The sequence below is a fragment of the Amblyraja radiata genome, chromosome 22 (genome assembly GCF_010909765.2).
Source record: "Amblyraja radiata isolate CabotCenter1 chromosome 22, sAmbRad1.1.pri, whole genome shotgun sequence".
NCBI lineage: Eukaryota > Metazoa > Chordata > Chondrichthyes > Rajiformes > Rajidae > Amblyraja > Amblyraja radiata.
In genome coordinates, this window is record NC_045977.1 from 24,377,855 (window position 1) to 24,394,492 (window position 16,638).

The 16,638-nt window shown below is 45.8% G+C and overlaps 1 protein-coding gene across 2 annotated transcripts in view; it reads right to left on the reverse strand.

Annotated features, from left to right (window-relative positions):
* Positions 1-5,177: 5,177 nt before the first annotated feature.
* Positions 5,178-16,638, reverse strand: part of prkcb (protein kinase C beta) — a 138,037-nt gene continuing 126,576 nt past the window's right edge. The window contains exon 17 of one of the 2 annotated variants that reach the window (XM_033040739.1): positions 5,178-5,651. In XM_033040739.1, the coding sequence (XP_032896630.1) occupies positions 5,499-5,651 (153 nt within the window). In that variant the 3' untranslated portion in view covers positions 5,178-5,498. Of the gene's footprint in view, positions 5,652-12,941; positions 14,042-16,638 lie in introns of those variants that run through there. The other variant, XM_033040738.1, reaches the window with a different exon arrangement.

Here is a 16,638-nt window from a genome sequence, read left to right on the forward strand (position 1 = left end):
GATGCATAGACATCACAAGCGTAGAAATCTTTAAGTACAGTACATTCCACAAAATGTAACCGAGTAGAAAACATCTACGTTCATAGCATGGAAGACATTATTTAGAAAAAAGTTACAACGTGCTTTAAACTTTCTATTTATCTCTGGTTTAAATCTACCTGATCTATCTCTTTACGTCAAACTTCACTCCCGAACCCATCTTCGCCGCTGTCTCGTTACATTAAGGCGCATTGAATTGCCCCAGAAACGCATTAAACCAGCAAAGATTATGGCGTTTTCAGAGTGGTCCGGATACAATTGGCACCTTATACCAGGAGCTTTAATGGCCATTTAGCTCCAACCATTCATTTCCCCCGATCCTAAATTCGGGAGGGAACAATAAGCAGCCGAAGCTCCACCGTGGTTGTCCTCACGGCAGTTCCCACTGAGGGTATGCAGAAGGCATAGGAGGGTCAAAGGGAATCCTCTAGACAGGCGAGAGGTCTGAAGGTGGACAAAATGGTCCATGGCGTACGGGAAAGATTCCTTCCTCAGTGGACCAAGGCCATAGAGGTCATAAAGGGAAGAAATCAAAGCCTTTTCCGAGAGGATTTATTGTCCAAGGTCAGAAAGGGGGACGTCAGCCGGGAGAATAGAAAGTGAGAGACTGGAGAAAGGAGTGGGGTCTGAAGAAAGTGAAATTGCAAAGGATGTCACTGGTACCTCGGTGTTTATGAAGTTTCAGGTTCTTCGCTACTGAACAGAAATTAAAAGGTTTTGCCCAAACGGCACACAAGGCGAAGCAGGAAGTTGTGGACACAGAATCAGCTGCCCGGGAGGTATCCAGGAGGCTGAGTACGTTCTTGTGACCTTGTCTGGCACTGGAAGCGGGTCTCAAGAACAGGAGATAACAATGGTTCAAGGGGGTGGGATTTCAGTGTGGGTAGCTTCATTCGAACGAGATGCATGGATAAGTCGTGCTCATTTGAACGCGATGCAGATGGGAGATAGACACAAACAGCTGGAGTAACTCAGCGGCTCAGACAGCGTCTCTGGAGAAATGGAATAGGTGACGTTACGACTGAAGAAGGGTCTCGGCCCGAAACGTCACCTATTCCTTTTCTCCAGAGACGCTGTCTGATCCGCTGAGTTGCTCCAACTTTTTGCGTCTGTCTTCGGTTTAAACCAGCATCCGCAGTTCATAGAAACATAGAAATTAGGTGCAGGAGTAGGCCATTCGGCCCTTCGAGCCTGCTCCGCCATTCAATATGATCATGGCTGATCATCCAACTCAGTATCCCGTACCTGCCTTCTCTCCATACCCTCTGATCCCCTTAGCCACAAGGGCCACATCTAACTCCCTCTTAAATATAGCCAATGAACTGGCCTCGACTACCCTCTGTGGCAGAGAGTTCCAGAGATTCACCACTCTCTGTGTGAAAAAAGTTCTTCTCATCTCGGTTTTAAAGGATTTCCCCCTTATCCTTAAGCTGTGACCTCTTGTCCTGGACTTCCCCAACATCGGGAGCAATCTTCCTGCATCTAGCCTGTCCAACCCCTTAAGAATTTTATAAGTTTCTATAAGATCCCCTCTCAATCGCCTAAATTCTAGAGAGTATAAACCAAGTCTATCCAGTCTTTCTTCATAAGACAGTCCTGACATCCCAGGAATCAGTCTGGTGAACCTTCTCTGCACTCCCTCTATGGCAATAATGTCCTTCCTCAGATTTGGAGACCAAAACTGTACGCAATACTCCAGGTGTGGTCTCACCAAGACCATGTACAACTGCAGTAGAACCTCCCTGCTCCTATACTCAAATCCTTTTGCTATGAAAGCTAACATACCATTCGCTTTCTTCACTGCCTGCTGCACCTGCATGCCTACTTTCAATGACTGGTGTACCATGACACCCAGGTCTCGCTGCATCTCCCCTTTTCCTAGTCGGCCACCATTTAGATAATAGTCTGCTTTCCTGTTTTTGCCACCAAAATGGATAACCTCACATTTATCCACATTATACTGCATCTGCCAAACATTTGCCCACTCACCCAGCCTATCCAAGTCACCTTGCAGTTCATTCCTGTACAAACTTTGAGGTCAGGGTCGGGCCTCGGGGCGGCGAGGCAGCAACACTAATGGATCAAGCGCACAATCCCATCTAAAATGTTAAATCAACATGCTTAGATGGAGTTAAAATAGTCAGAGAATGGTTAGATTATGAGAACAAAGGCAAAACGATGCGTACTCGGAAATCAGAAATAAAAACAAACTGCTGGAAACTGGGAGCAGCAGAATAGCTGGTATGGTTGGGTCAAGTGCCATGAGATGGGACGTATGGGAAGAATGTTATTGACCCCTGCGCCTTCTGGTTTAAGTGAAAATAAATCATATTGTAAAAACACCCACAAAATATATTCGTTTTTTTCTTTTGGTCCACCTTGGCAAAGTGGGATGTTAGTGTCGGGATCAATGAATGGCTTGGACAAAATAAGTCAATGAGATTTGGCCAAGGCATAAGTGTACTTCAAGTAACATTGTGAGCGTGATGGAGAATTAAGGGAATTAAACCTGAAAACCAAGGATTAGGATACAGGGAGCGTGACAAACACACAGTCGATTGACGCGAGTTCAATCAGCAAAGATTGCCATACCACTTCAGCGAGAGGGCATTCACGTTATGTTTCTTGGAATATAGCGGGTTAGCTGGTGTTTTGTTTGAAAGGGAAGATGATAGAGTAGAAGTTAGAGTTAGAAGTTTGACGTTTGTTGAGAAATCTGGGATTGTAGAGGACAGCGCGACCGGGTGATGCATTTCGGGCACACATCTATAGTCAAGACACTTGCAATACCCTCCTCTGAAACTGACAGCTGATGCCAGCTCAGGGTTTACCACTGGACGCGATGTCGATGAGTTTCTTTCTGTTCACTGAGGGTAAGCGACAAGGAGGAGTCTGTGGTTACAGATCACCTGCGGTGTCACGAATCGGAAGGATAAACTCAAAGCCGAGTGTGAAATTACGTATTAGGTGGGCCATGTGCAGGCACAATGTGCAAGCGGGTAGAACGACAGGCGCAGACATGGGAAGAATAGAGTGAAAATAAGGAAACGTCATGTTATAGCTTAGTTCCAGGAGTCCAACAACATTATTCTCAGTCCCTCACACAGTACCTCGCTTCAAGACGTGTCGGAAGGAACTGCAGATGCTGGTTTAAAGCAAAGATAGACACGACATGCTGGAATAACACAGCGGGGCAAGCAGCTTCTCTGGAGAGAAGGAATGGGTGACGTTTCGGGTCGAAGTCTCGACCCGAAACGTCACCCATTCATTCTCTCCAGAGATGCTGCTTGTCCCGCCGAGTTGCTCCAGCATTTTGTGTCTGTCCTCGCTTTAAGACGTTTCTTTGCCCTTTGATTTCCGTGTTTGATTCATGTTTAATATTCAATTTCTAATTTCCCGCTCGTCTGATACAAAGGAAAAAAATGATCTTGACAGGAAGGCTATATTCCATAGAAAACATATATTTCAATGGATATAAATATAGATGATTCTAAACTATACATAACGTTTTTTTCGAAGGTAGACCAAAATCCTACATAAGGTTTTTTTGTTCTAAACTGGTATTTTTCCCACTCATCTTATGGGTCTAGACGCGCAATGTCCCAGTGGCCGTATGCTGGGCGTTAAACCCAGCACACAAGCCCCGAGGTCGCAGGCAGGAATAATGTGCTTTGGTGAAAGGACAGGGCCACGGAGGTCGTTAGGGCTTTTCAATAAGCAAGCGCTCAGCTACCGTCCACGCCAAGTTAGGCCGTCCGGTACATAGGCATGGGGTGCAGGAGATTATTTGCAAACTGCATAGTGGATAAAATGTGTAGAAAGGATCTGCAGATGTTAGTTTGTACCGAAGATAAACACAACGTGCTGGAGTAACCCAACGGATCAGGCAACATCTCTGGAGAAAAAGAATGGGGGCCTTTCGGGTCGGGACACTTCTCCAGAATGAAAGTAGAGGGGAGGCAACTGGAGGCAAGGAAAGGCCAGAACAAAGCAGGACCGGCAACAGATGAACAAGAAGGGTAGATCCTACAGTGGCCCAATGTTGGCTGGTGAAGATCTGACAACGAAGGGACACAAGGATATCAACAGTGGAACTAGTAGGATGATGACTACTGTGTTGCAGGGGTTCATTGAAATTAGAAATAAACGTTCATGACGCTAGGTTGTAAGTTGCCAAGCGAAATATGAGGCATAGTTCTCCAATTTGCGTGTACTCCTCACTCTGACAATGGAGAAGGCCCAGGACAGGAATGTCAGTGTGGGAAGGGGAGTTTAAATGTTTGGAAATGCTTGGAAACCGGGAGTTCAGAGTGAGACACAAACCTCGTATTAAATGGCGATTTAACCCGCAGCAAAGCCCTTTCACCGCCACGTCAGAGCGAACGCACACAACCCAGTCAATGTCCACTTGCTTTGAGGCGCTTCTGAAAGACGTGCTTGGAAGTGTCTGACAGCGCAGATACACAAGTCCCGGGGTGAAATTCTAATCAACGGTGACGCAGCAGAAATTTGGAAATGTCATCCCGTCACCCATTCCTTCTCTCCAGAGATGCTGCCTGCCCGCTGAGTTAAAGAGTTCCCACGGTAGACTCCCGAGACACTAAGGTAAACGCACGGGCCACTACGTTCTTAAAACGAGTTTAAATGTTTCAATTTTTAACTTCAGCAGTACATTTTGACTGGTAGAAAACTTTAAACATGTTTGAATTTTTTTCAAGAGTAGACAAGTTTCACGGGTACCTGCCGTTAGCGCCACGAGTCTCTAAGTTGCATCCACGAGTTCCGACGTTACAGCTACGTTAATCGTACGTTATTACCACGAGTTTTAACTCGGGGTCAACTGGCACCTTGACGAGGTAATTTAAGGGAGTTCAGTAGACCTGGGTTGGAGCAGCAGAGAATTCAATGCGCAGGGGGAGAGATAAGGTAGATCCACTGCGAGGGGAGAGGGGGGGGGGGAGGAGAGAGAGGGGAGGAGGGGGAGAGGGGGGGGGGGGAGGGGGGGGAGAGGGAGAGAGAGGGGGGGGGGGAGGGGGGGGGGGGGGGGGGGGGGGGGGGGGGGCGGGGAGGGAGAGGGGGGGGGGGGGAAAGGGAGAGAGGGGAGAGGGGGGGGGGGAGAGAGGGGAGAGAGGGGAAGGTGTTACAAGGCCGAGCATTTAGATCCAGTGTTTGTGAGCCAATTTTGGTTTTGTGGCTGCGTCTATGCGTTAGGCGTTAAAACTCGGGTCCACGTCAACACGGGTTAGTTTCTGCTCCTGCTCCTTCATGCCTGAAAAGAACGGCGGTGAGTGACGTTTGTGCAGAGAGCAGCCCATCTCTCCTGATTCAAGTCACAATGAACCTGGTGACCAGCGGGATGGGGGAAGGGTGGCGGTGGTGATGCAGGGTTTGAACACATCATTATGTTCTGCGTTTCAGTTTGACAATGACAGGGTGTTCGGGAATGGCATCTTTCTTCTTCAGACCTGAATCACAAATTCGGGGTTGACGTAGGAGAACCCTGCGAACTCGTTCTGATCCAGGTTCATGATGAAGAGTTTGTCGGTGGGCGTCAGGTCCACGGGCTGCCGGGTGAACTCACGGTCGAAGTTGCCCGCGTCTCTGTTGTTCCTCTGAAAGGAAAGAACAGAAGTGTTTGTGTGTTGGCAGCTGGTCAGCTCCGAGAGCCCCCCCCCCCCCCACCCCCCTGTCGCTCGGCGTGGGACGGGTAGCAGCGATGGGCCAGGGCAGTCTGATGATTGGGGCCCACGGACTTATAGCTAGGGGTAGGGAGAGGGGAGTTTGAACGATGGCCACATCTTCCTACCCCGTCCTTCCTCGCCTCCCTCCAAAAGCAGCAGGTGATCTCACTTGCCCAGGGAGTCATGGTGAGAAATTTGGAAGCAGGCACTGGGAATGTCTGAGAGGCGACACTGGGCATGGGATTGTCTATAAGCAGACATTGGGTCACTGGTATCACCTGAGAGCAGACAGTGGGGGATTGGGATTGACTGACAGTAGGCACTAACGCCGTTCAGAGATACACAGTGATGTCTGACAGTACACATTGGAGCACTGGGGCTGTCCGAGGGCAGACACTGGGGCAGCGAGTGTCTGACAGCAGACACGGGGTCAGCTGGACTGGCTGACTGCAGGCACTGTGGCACTGGGTTCGTCTATCAGATACCGGAGCACTGAGACAACCAGAGAGCAGACACAGGGGCAGTGGGACCACCCAAAAGCAGAGAGTGAGGCTGTTTGTCTGCAGGTATTGGGGCACTAAACTGAAACGAGAACAGACGTTGGAGAATTGGGGCTGTCTAGAAGCAGATAGTGGGCTTGTCTGACAACAGACATCAGGAGACTAGATCTGGCTGAACGTAGGCACTGTGACTGTCTGGATACACTGGAGTACTGGAGTACTGGTATTGTCTGAGGGCGACACTGGAGACGTAGGTCTGCGTGATGGCAGACTTTGGGGCACTGGTACTGTCTAGAGGCAAACACTGTGGCACTGGGACTGCCTAAGGCTGGGCACTGGGGCAGTGGGACTGTCAGAGTAGACACTGCGGCACAAGATCTGCCTGTCACTAGACATTGGGGCACTGGGATTGTCAGATAGCAGGCACTAGTGAACCCAGGGTGGTCTGAGGGAAGGGCACTGAAAGCATCCAAGAGCAGGCACTTGGGCACTGACAGCATACACTGTGACACAGCGCATCTGACAGCAGACTCTGGGGCACCGGGACGCTCTAGAAATAAACGTTGTGGCCCTGGGACTATCGATAAGCAGACATTTGGTTACTGGAGTTATCTGAGAGAACACAACAGGGTATTAGGACTTTCTAGAAGCAGATAGTGAGCTAGTCTGACAGCAGACATCAGGCACTGGGACTGTGTGAGAACAGTTACTGGGGCACTGGGCTTGTCTGACAGCAGACTTGGGGCACTGGAACAGTCTAGAAGTCTGGAATACTGTGACTGTCTGAGAACAGCCACTGGTGCACTGAGACTGTCTAGAAAAGGGGGACAGTCTGAGGGCAGGTAGTGCAACTGTGTCACATCAGACATTGCGGCATTGGTACTGGCTGCCAGGGGAGACAGTGAAGCACTGGGTCAGTCTGAGTGCAGAGGCCAGAGAACCAGGGCTGTCTGAGGGCAAACACTGAGATTGTGTAATAGCAGATACTGGGGCAGTGAGACTGCCTGAAAGCAGACACTGAGGTACTGGGACCGTCTGAAGGCAGAAGCCCCCGCACTGGGACTGCCCGTCAGCAGAGACCGGGGCACTGGCACTGTCTATGAGCAGACACCTGGACTACCTGTGAGCAGAGCAGGCACTGGGACTGTCTGGGGGCAGACATTAGGGTACTGGTACAGTCTGAGACCAGATAGTGGAATGCTGGAACTAACTGCAAGTGGGCTTTGTGGAGATTGTTACAGACACTGGGCAGTGGAAGTGTCTGGGTTCAGGCATTGGGGTGCCGTAGCTGTGCAGGCACCCGCTGAATGATAGTGACAACGCTATTGCAGAAAGCAAGCAGTGATACCAAGGGGCAATGGGACAATCCAATTGTCACACAGTCATAAAGCACAAACAAGGCCCTTCGGCCCACTGAGTTGGTACGCACCAAGTAATTAACTGCTCCTACCCTTGTTTCTGCCCCAGCGAAACGTAAATTGTTCACGTACCTGTGCTGCTGAATTTACTGTCTTATCTGTACATCCAGGGTGGAGCTGCTGGAATATCAGGTTGGGTAACACATTGTGGACCATACTTTTAGCGATACAGGTTGTTTCAAAATGAATGCACCCCAAGGCACAAATATTGAAAACAGCTCTCAACACAGAACATTGAAGTGACATATGGGGACATCAATACGGACACCAATTATGAAACGACAGAAGTCCAATTACAAAGACCCAAATTGTAGTGGGCTGAAGACCCAAATAAATAAAGATCAAGGTCCCTGAAAAAACAGGAATCCCTACATTGAACTCTCTATAGGTGTACAGTATATACTATCAAGGTGAGGCATCCCATTAAATATGGACCCAAGCCCTTAATGAATACACATCAGAGCTCACAACAAACAGAGGCTAGATTGCCAGACATACTATCTAGTGTGACCCCAATATTCCAGGTGGGAGCCACTCATAAACAGCATGGTCCATAGCGCACAGTAGAGAGATTTATACCAAACAGAGACTGGACTTCAAAGAACAAAAGTCACACACATTGGCTGGAAAGCTATCGAATACATATCGATGAGAATGATGGTTTATTCCTGATGAAACAAGGCAGTGGGATTTGTAAAGAGGATGTAGATAGGTGTTGCAGTGATACAGGCAAGAACCTGGCAGATGGAATTAGGAAACTGTGAGGGTGTTCATTCTGACAAACAAAATAACAGAATGTCTTTTCAAATGATGAGATGGTGAAAGATGTTGGTGTTCAGGTGGTGCTGGTTGTATGAGAATCACCGCATGTTGTTGATGTGTTGGTAAAGCTAGCAACAATAAAAGAAAACTGTATTTGCCCTGAAATTCAAGGGCATTTGAGTAGATAGAGACATCTTACTGCAACCAAGCAGGATTTGGTGAGCACAGGTTGGCCTCTCTGGATAAAGATTTGCGGCAGATAGATGCTACATGGCTTCACCAGAATCATTTCTGGGACTCAGGGTTTTGTCAACTGAGGACAAATTAAGCAAATAAGGCCTGTACTATTAAACCCCCCCCCCCCCCCCCCCCCCTTATTAAATTGCAGAAACACTCAGGAGGTCCGGCAGCATCTGTGGAGAGAGAAATTGTTAACAATTCAGGTCAAGGAGCCTTCGTCAGAACTGGAAAATTGAGAATGTAAGCAGATCTTAAACTGCGAAGGAGTGAACACAGGAAATGTTTGGGATAAGGTACTGATAAATGTTGTCAAGTAATAATGACATTAAAAGCCAGTAGTAGGAGGCAATCCTCAGAACTCAATAGAAAATTCAGTAATTCCAAATAATTAGCTTTTCTTTCTCGATATTTCAGTTTCAATTTGTTCCTTTGTTTCTTTCGTCTTCTGTCTTTAACTGCTAGTAAGAATGAAATAGGCAACATCCAAATGCAGTATGAAAGTAACAAAAATACAGAACCAGGAAACTTCTCATTAATGCAAAATAACTCCACAAATGATAAACAACAAAAAAATGTTAAATAACATAAATTAAAGCAATGAATTAACACAGATCAGATAGAAACATCCAAAAATGATACTCCAGAGATATTAGCAGTGAAGATGCTGAAACAAATAACCATCCAAAACCAACATCACTCAAAGACGAGCCGACTAAAAATTGCCAATGGTCCAATCAAATGAAAGTAATCCATCAGGCCAAAGTGGTTGGAGATACCCCATAAAAAAACACAACAAAGTCTGAAGACTAAATAACACCTTCAATAAGAGCTGCTTACTCAAGAGATCAAACTTCTGAAAACATAGCTCCAGATTTGAGAGCTCAACACCCATGGAATCTTCCACCCAGAGGCTTCATTGTTGATTATTGTCAAGAACAAGACCAATAAATTTGGGGGATTTCAAATCTAGACTGAGGAGTGGAAGCTGATATAAAAGATCAGCCATGATCTTAGTGATCTTCTAAGCTTGACGGAACAAAAGTTTCTGCTGCTATTTCTTATATACAGACCAAAGACAGCAGGATCTACACACAGGCGAGATCAAAACACGTACAGCAGAATCCCATGGATATACATCCAGAGACAACATATCTACAAACACGAGTTCTCAACACATATAATCCAACGAGCCTGAGAAACCCAGGCAGGAAATCTCAAGATTACATCCAATGTAGATCAGAAACATGACAAAACAGAGACCATGAACCACAACATAGACAGATCGGAGATGCCAAAATCGACAATTTGTCGATTCCAGGCAATACAGTCTAGACAGACCAGGGACTTGAAGAAAATTAAGCAGTTACTCCAATAAATGGAAATCAGAGCCTCAAAAATGTCATATAATGATTTCCACGAAATACATAGAGAGCAGAAACTCTAGGAAGTAGTTTAATACACAATGAGCAGGTTGATACACAGTTTCCATTACAAATGGAGCATACATGCACTGTAAACTGGAATAAGGGGACCTTGATGCATGGCTGTATGAGGATGAGGTCGCAATGTATCATGCATCAATATCATGCAACTTTTCAAACCGTTCACATGCTCAGATATTGATATTAGTGGGTTAAGAGAAGTGAATAAGACATTTAGTGCATTTCATTGAACAAGGATTTTCATGCCATTCATGCAAGGTAAAAAGGATCACACATTTTGACCATTACTTGACACAAGATATATTCTGTGCATTTTGTGTCGGATTGTACAATATATTTTTTTCTGTTATCCGTGGTAGATTAAATTGGCAGATCAAGGATGTTATTTACATTGTGTGTCCTGGTTAGTAAGACATGCTTGGTTAAGTAAGGAAGAATCACAATGCATTTTGAAATAACATACTCTTCACACTTCAGTAACATAAATTGGTCCAAAATGTGCACAGTCACAGTGCAAAATGGGTAACAGGAAATGATGAATACAGTACATGATATGCAGTGTGTAATTAAAATTGATTGCTGATCCTGATACTGTGCACCATGAAATAATTGACAACTTGCATTCAACGGTGATGAAGAACGACACATGAATACAACACACTCTGAATAATTACATGCACAGAAATGTTGATAACATATACACAAAGTTGATCATGTAAACCAAATAGGAAATGATAGTAATTTTATCCGGGAAGAATTAAACCTGTACATTGAGCCCAGAGTGAGGAGAGGACATTAAGTAAGTAATGCAAAATAAGTATCAGAAAGTTATGTCGCTCACAGTTAACATTAAGGACTGATAATGTCTCCCGCACTATTCTAGTTCAAGAGAGTGGTAGTAATGTACTGGGATCCAATAATTGATAATGCATAATAATGGAAATTGAGGCAAATGATTCAATTTTTCTCTTACACAAGTGTGAGCAGGAACAGAAAAAAATAAGAGGGAATGGCACAAAAAGATTTGAAAGTTGCCAATTGTGAAGTCAGAAGAAGGAATGTCGGTGGAGGGGAGGGGGTGGGAAGTCTAGGTGGGGCAGATGGGAGGGGGGAGAGAAGGGGAGTATGGCGAGTAAGAGGAGGGGGAGCGGGGCATTGTTAGGCACTACCTAAAACTGGAGAATTCAATGTTCATACCGTTCGGTTGTAATCTACCCAACCGAGAGGATCAGTTTAGTTTAGTTCAGAGATACAGCGTGGAAACAGGCCCTTCGGCCCACCCTGTCCATGAGGGGCAAAGTTTAAAAGATGTGCAGGGTAAGTTTTTGTTTAACACAGAGGATAGTGAGTGCCTGGAACGTGCTGCAGGGGCTTGTGATGCTGTGGAACTGAATGGTAGACTGGCTGCTGAGAAATAAGAGGGACCGGGCCGACGGCTGGCGTGAGCAATGGGGGACCGGGCGGGGGCCACTGAAAGCAAAGAGGAATGCGGGGGGGGGGGGGGGCACCGAGAACAAAGACAGACCTGGCGGGAGGGGATGGGAGGGGAAGCCGCCAAGAACAACCCAGCGGACGGGCCGCTGAGAACAGAGAGGTACCTTGTGGGTCGCCTGCGTCTACATGTGGCAATAGGCCTAGTTCGCCACTGCGAGAAGGCAAGAATGTACTAAGAACTTTTGAAACCGTCGGCGCCAGATTGGTGACCACTCTTTGTGTACTGCCTAGGTGGAGACTGTTGTATGATTTTACTGACTTATGTGCAAAAACAAAGAATTTAACTGTGCTTAGGTACATGTGACAATAAAGATTCATTGGTGGAGGCAGATGTGACATTTAAGAAACCTTTGGATATGCTCATGGATATGCACGATCTGGAGGGATATCGATTATGTGCAGGTGGATAAGAATAGGTCTTGGCATCATGTTCAGCATAGACATTGTGGCCAAAAGGGCCCGTTCCTGTACTATACAGTTCTATGTTCTAAACTATAGGGGGCAAGAATGAATAAAGGAACAGATCTGTGGGTATTCACTGGAAGTGGTTAAAACCGCAAGCAGCATCCTGCGTCCAGGAGCAAGGAAATTATGATTTATTTAGAAAACACGGGTAGTGTCGCCGTTTCAGGGTGCCTGACATGGCTGGATAGGTGCAACAGCTTTGGGGAGGGTGCAGAAGTGGTTTACACGATTGCAGGGAGGAGAGCAGGTAGCAGGTGATGAAGATGATCGCTCGGAACAGAGGAGGGTGTGGGCTCATGAAGGGCACACAGAGAGAAAACCTGTTCCCATCGATCTGGCGAACACCGAATTGAAAAATGTAAATGGCAGAGGAACAGGGTGGCATGAGAATCTTTTACACAACAAGCTCCTAGAGGTATTGCCGGAGAAGAGGCGGGGAAGTGGGGGAGATTCAATTAAAACATCCAGAAGAGAGCCGGGAAGTATCTGGATGGTATAAGCTTAGATCTATGAGGATGGTGGGAGTTTAGACTGGCTGGATCGATGCTGCACAGTGTAGAATCTTTGGACTGAATGGCTGTTTTTCATTCTGTCACCATTCATTCCTAGGTTGTTTGTATATGGTTTTTCAGCTGGTTGGTACTCTTCTGTAATTTGTACGGGAAGTTGTGAAAAAAGGATTAAAATAGAGGGGGCGTTTCAGTCGGAAATGAATGCATTAGCAAGGTGACCTGTTGTGGGCTGATAGGGCCGGCAACTTCCGATAAGCTCTTGTCGTATATTCCAGGCAGATTTAATTAACTTTGCTTCCTGACTCATTACAGTAGCATAGAAAACTCCCAAACAAAAATTGTAGAATTGATGCTAAATGAAACAGGTGACTGAAGCAATGCAGAGCTTGTTTGTTTGGTGCGATTTTCTTTATTGTTTATCAATACTGGAAAAATATTTGGCACATCAACTGCAGGCACTGTTAGCAACACACTACAAAAACAACAGGCATGCACTTATTTGTTTAAATTTCTTGCAATTTTTCATTTTCGCTTTAAACATGCTAGCACTCAGCTAGAAGGTTCATCAACAAGGTCAGACCAAGCCAGTGAGAAGGCGGCTCGGCCTTCAGCATCTTATTCAGCACGGAAAAGAATTTATTCGGGGAGGGGACAGGTGCTAACACTTCTAAAACCGAGCAAACTTTACAAACACTTTGTTTAATTCAAGTATAATTATAATTACACATCAGCCTCTGGAATCACATTATGCGGGCCAGAAAACATTTAGAACGACCTTGACACATTTTTTAAGAGCTGCTGAGAATGACATTTTAAATCCGTTAACAACAATCTCCCTGGAGTAGATTTCCCAAAAGCCACAGACACGTTTCGCGAGGAAACCTTCACAAACACACACCATGGATTTCACAGGCAGAGGCGTCTCACAGTATAGTGAAAGGTGGGTTACCTTTGTGTATCAGAGCAGCAGGGAAGACACTGGCCTGAGCCGATTAATAGATAGAGATCACAAATTTTGGCAACCAGGCAGCAAATAATATAGCAAAGCATCTTCGTACAGACGGAATATAAAGGGAAGCACCTGCAACCAATGCGAACTGTCAGCACTGGCGTGTCCGCTGCTGTGACCATTCTTAGTCCTGCTGTGGTGAGCTGATGAATGAAGTACTGCATTCCCAACACACTTTGAGAGATTTGCCAAGCGAACATTGCAGAAAGTGAACAGCCTCTGAACATGCTGCAACACACCAAAACTTGGCCCTTATGCAGAAGAGGATGTCTGACCCCCCTCCCTCCCCTCTCGTACCCTCATTTCCTCCCCAAACATAATTAACACGGAATCTCAGCCTTCGCAAACTCCGTGTTAACAAAAGAGAAGCCCTCAAACTCTGCCTGGTCAATATTCATGATGACCTCTTGGTCAGGTGGTGTTAAAACTGGCGGATGACGGGTGAAAAATCGGTCGAAGTTCTCAGCGTTGCGCCCGCACTGTGGGAGGAGAAAGAAAAAGGATGATGGGATGGAGTGTTGAGGGTCGGTAAAACGGTTAGTTCTTTAAAACAAACTAATATTGGAGGATGAGTAATGCAATGAATAGTGCACAGCAGATGTCATTGATTTATCATGTCCATTGACACTTCACTCTAGAGTAACACTGGCTACATTCCAGCTCATAATTCATTACAGCAGTCACTAAAAACCAATGCCCGTTTTCAGGTCCGTCTCCACCATCATCTCAACACAGGAATTGAGGAAGCTATTCAGAGACATAGGCAATTTCTTTGGAACAGAGTGGATCAGTCAGCTCCTTGAGCTCGTTACCTGACGTTTAATGCTGGTCCATTGCTGATCACTGGACCAGCCATCCAAGGCCCCGCACTAATGATTCAGAGTTATGGGTTGGCATCACATCACATGAGCTGGATAAATTCAATGACTGCATAAGTCTACACCCGCCACCACGGCTGGTGCAAAATTACCCTGTACATACAGTGGCTTGCAAAAGTATTCATACCCCTTGAACTTTTCCACATTTTGTCACGTTACAACCACAAACGTAAATGTATTTTATTGGGATTTTATGTGATAGACCAACACAAAGTGGTGCATAATTGTGAAGTGGAAGGAAAATGATACATGGTTTTCAAATTTTTTTACAAATAAAAAACTGAAAAGTGTGGCGTGCAAAAGTATTCAGCCCCCCTGAGTCAATACTTTGTAGAACTACCTTTCGCTGCAATTACAGCTGCAAGTCTTTTGGGGTATGTCTCTACCAGCTTTGCACATCTAGAGACTGACATTTTTGCCCATTCTTCTTTGCAAAATAGCTCAAACTCAGTCAGATTGGATGGAGAGCGTCTGTGAACAGCAATTTTCGTCTTGCCAGAGATTCTCAATTGGATTTAGGTCTGGACTTTGACTGGGCCATTCTAACACATGAATATGCTTTGATCTAAACTATTCCATTGTAGCTCTGGCTGTATGTTTAGGGTCGTTGTCCTGCTGGAAGGTGAACCTCCGCCCCGTCTTAAGTCTTTTGCAGACTCTAACAGGTTTTCTTCCAAGATTGCCCTGTATTTGGCTCCATCCATCTTCCCATCAACTCTGACCAGCTTCCCTGTCCCTGCTGAAGAAAAGCATCCCCACAGCATGATGCTGCCACCACCATGTTTCACAGTGGGGATGGTGTGTTCAGGGTGATGTGCAGTGTTAGTTTTCCGCCACACATAGAGTTTTGCATTTAGGCCAAAAACTTCAATTTTGGTCTCATCTGACCAGAGCACCTTCCTCCACATGTTTGCTGTGTCCCCCACATGGCTTGTGGCAAACTGCAAACGGGACTTCTAATGGCTTTTTTTCAACAATGGCTTTCTTCTTGCCACTCTTCCAGAAAGGCCCGATTTGTGGAGTGCACGACTAATAGTTGTCCTGTGGACAGATTCTCCCACCTGAGCTGTGGATCTCTGCAGCTCCTCCAGAGTTACCATGGGCCTCTTGGCTGCTTCTCTGATCAATGCTCTCCTTGCCCGGCCTGTCAGTTTAGGTGGACGGTCATGTCTTGGTAGGTTTGCAGTTGTGCCATACTCTTTCCATTTTCAGATGATAGATTAAACAGTGCTCCGTGAGATGTTCAAAGCTTGGGATATTTTTTTATAACCTAACCCTGCTTTAAACTTCTCCACAACTTTATCCCTGACCTGTCTGGTGTGTTCCTTGGGCTTCATGATGCTGTTTGTTCACTAATGTTCTCTAACAAACCTCTGAGGCCTTCACAGAACAGCTGTATTTATACTGAGATTAGATTACACACAAGTGGACTCTATTTACTAATTAGGTGACTTCTGAAGGCAATTGGTTGCACTGGATTTGATTTAGGGGTATCAGAGTAAAGGGGGCTGAATACTTTTGCACGCCACACTTTTCAGTTTTTTATTTGTAAAAAAATTTGAAAACCATGTATCATTTTCCTTCCACTTCACAATTATGCGCCACTTTGTGTTGGTCTATCACATAAAATCCCAATAAAATACGTTTACGTTTGTGGTTGTAACGTGACAAAATGTGGAAAAGTTCAAGGGGTATGAATACTTTTGCAAGCCACTGTATATGCTCTTCAGGCAACCTGCGCAATGCACGCTTGACTCCCAGACGGCTGTGGACTGGTTGATCTGGGTCAAAACTCTGCTTATGCTTCACATCCCTTATTCAGAATTAAGACAACGTCAAGAAGGGTTGCCGGCTCCCGTTTACATCCCTGTGGATGTTGAGTGAAGATAGAATCGGGTTCAGCAACTCTCTTGGTGAAACTATTAAATTGTAATATGTTTAGCAATATCCTGTGTCCACCACAATGTTTCATTTTTAACTGCTTTTAAAACACTCCACCAACACACACACACACACAGCGCATCAAAGGCCCCAAGCTCTGTCAGTGCCGTTCACAGTTTTGCTCTGTGCTCCTGAGTCATGCAGGATGGGTACTGACGAATACCCCTCTGTCCAGTGTTCAGACATCGTTTGACTCCAGTCAATGAACATCCCTACATGATAACTTTACTGCAAACTTACAGGGACTACAATCCCGT